Source organism: Myotis davidii, unplaced genomic scaffold (genome assembly GCF_000327345.1).
Source record: "Myotis davidii unplaced genomic scaffold, ASM32734v1 scaffold496, whole genome shotgun sequence".
Lineage (NCBI taxonomy): Eukaryota > Metazoa > Chordata > Mammalia > Chiroptera > Vespertilionidae > Myotis > Myotis davidii.
The window spans coordinates 245,857-246,708 of NW_006289398.1; the positions used below are offsets into that span (position 1 = coordinate 245,857).

Here is an 852-nt window from a genome sequence, read left to right on the forward strand (position 1 = left end):
TCAATGAACATGTCCTCAGGTAAAGGTTAAAATAAATAAATAAGAATTTTTAAAAATAAAATGGTATATTATTATAATACCTGAAATCCCCCAAAAATCTTGATTTCAATACTGCCATTGACCAATAATGTGATTTTTTTGGTCAGTAACCTACTAATACTACCATTCATCACACTTGTGAATCTTCAAATAACCTGTCACTGTTTGGGGTTTTTCATGGTCACTGGCATTTGGAGGGACATTTAACACAGGCATCCAAGGAGGCAAGAACTTCTCCCCTTTAAGGAATAGACACTACTTCCGGGAGAAATGTACAGAGACCACAGGAACACTTATTTTGTTCTCCTTGAAACATTAAATGCTCATGTCGAAATTTAAACTAACAGCATTTCAACATTTGATATTTTGACTTTTGTTAGATTTGGGGGAAGAAGTCTATGATGATGTTGATGCCTCTGATTACCCCTCGCCTTCGGCAGACATGAGGTAAGTAAGATGTTCTCATTACAATGACGTGATGAAAATGAGACTGCTCAAAAAAATGGAACTCAGATCAAACTCCGATGGGTGTGCATCTGCGGTGTGAGATCATGTTCCCTCTGTCTTTTCCCTGGTCCCAGCTCTAACTTCCTGCCATGTTTGTGAGGATAACCCTGACCCTCCTCTTTCTCTCTCTCCTTCCTCACCTCTTCCCCCTTCCCTCCCCCTCCCTGTGGTCCTGCTCATTGTCCCCTGATTATCCTCTGCTCCTGACTCACCGATGTCTGCATTCATTCATTCACTGAGAAAATATCTGAGAGTTTGATCACATTGATCTTACTGATTCATCTCCTCCCTTTAGTTTTACTCTTT

At 40.1% G+C, this 852-nt stretch overlaps 1 protein-coding gene across 1 annotated transcript in view; it reads left to right on the plus strand.

Moving 5' to 3' along the window:
- Positions 1-852, plus strand: part of FYB (FYN binding protein) — a 150,637-nt gene that overhangs the window by 133,369 nt on the left and 16,416 nt on the right. Inside the window, exon 14 of the mRNA XM_006761739.2 lies at positions 420-486. Coding sequence (XP_006761802.1) covers positions 420-486 — 67 coding nt within the window. The remainder of the gene's footprint in view (positions 1-419; positions 487-852) is intronic.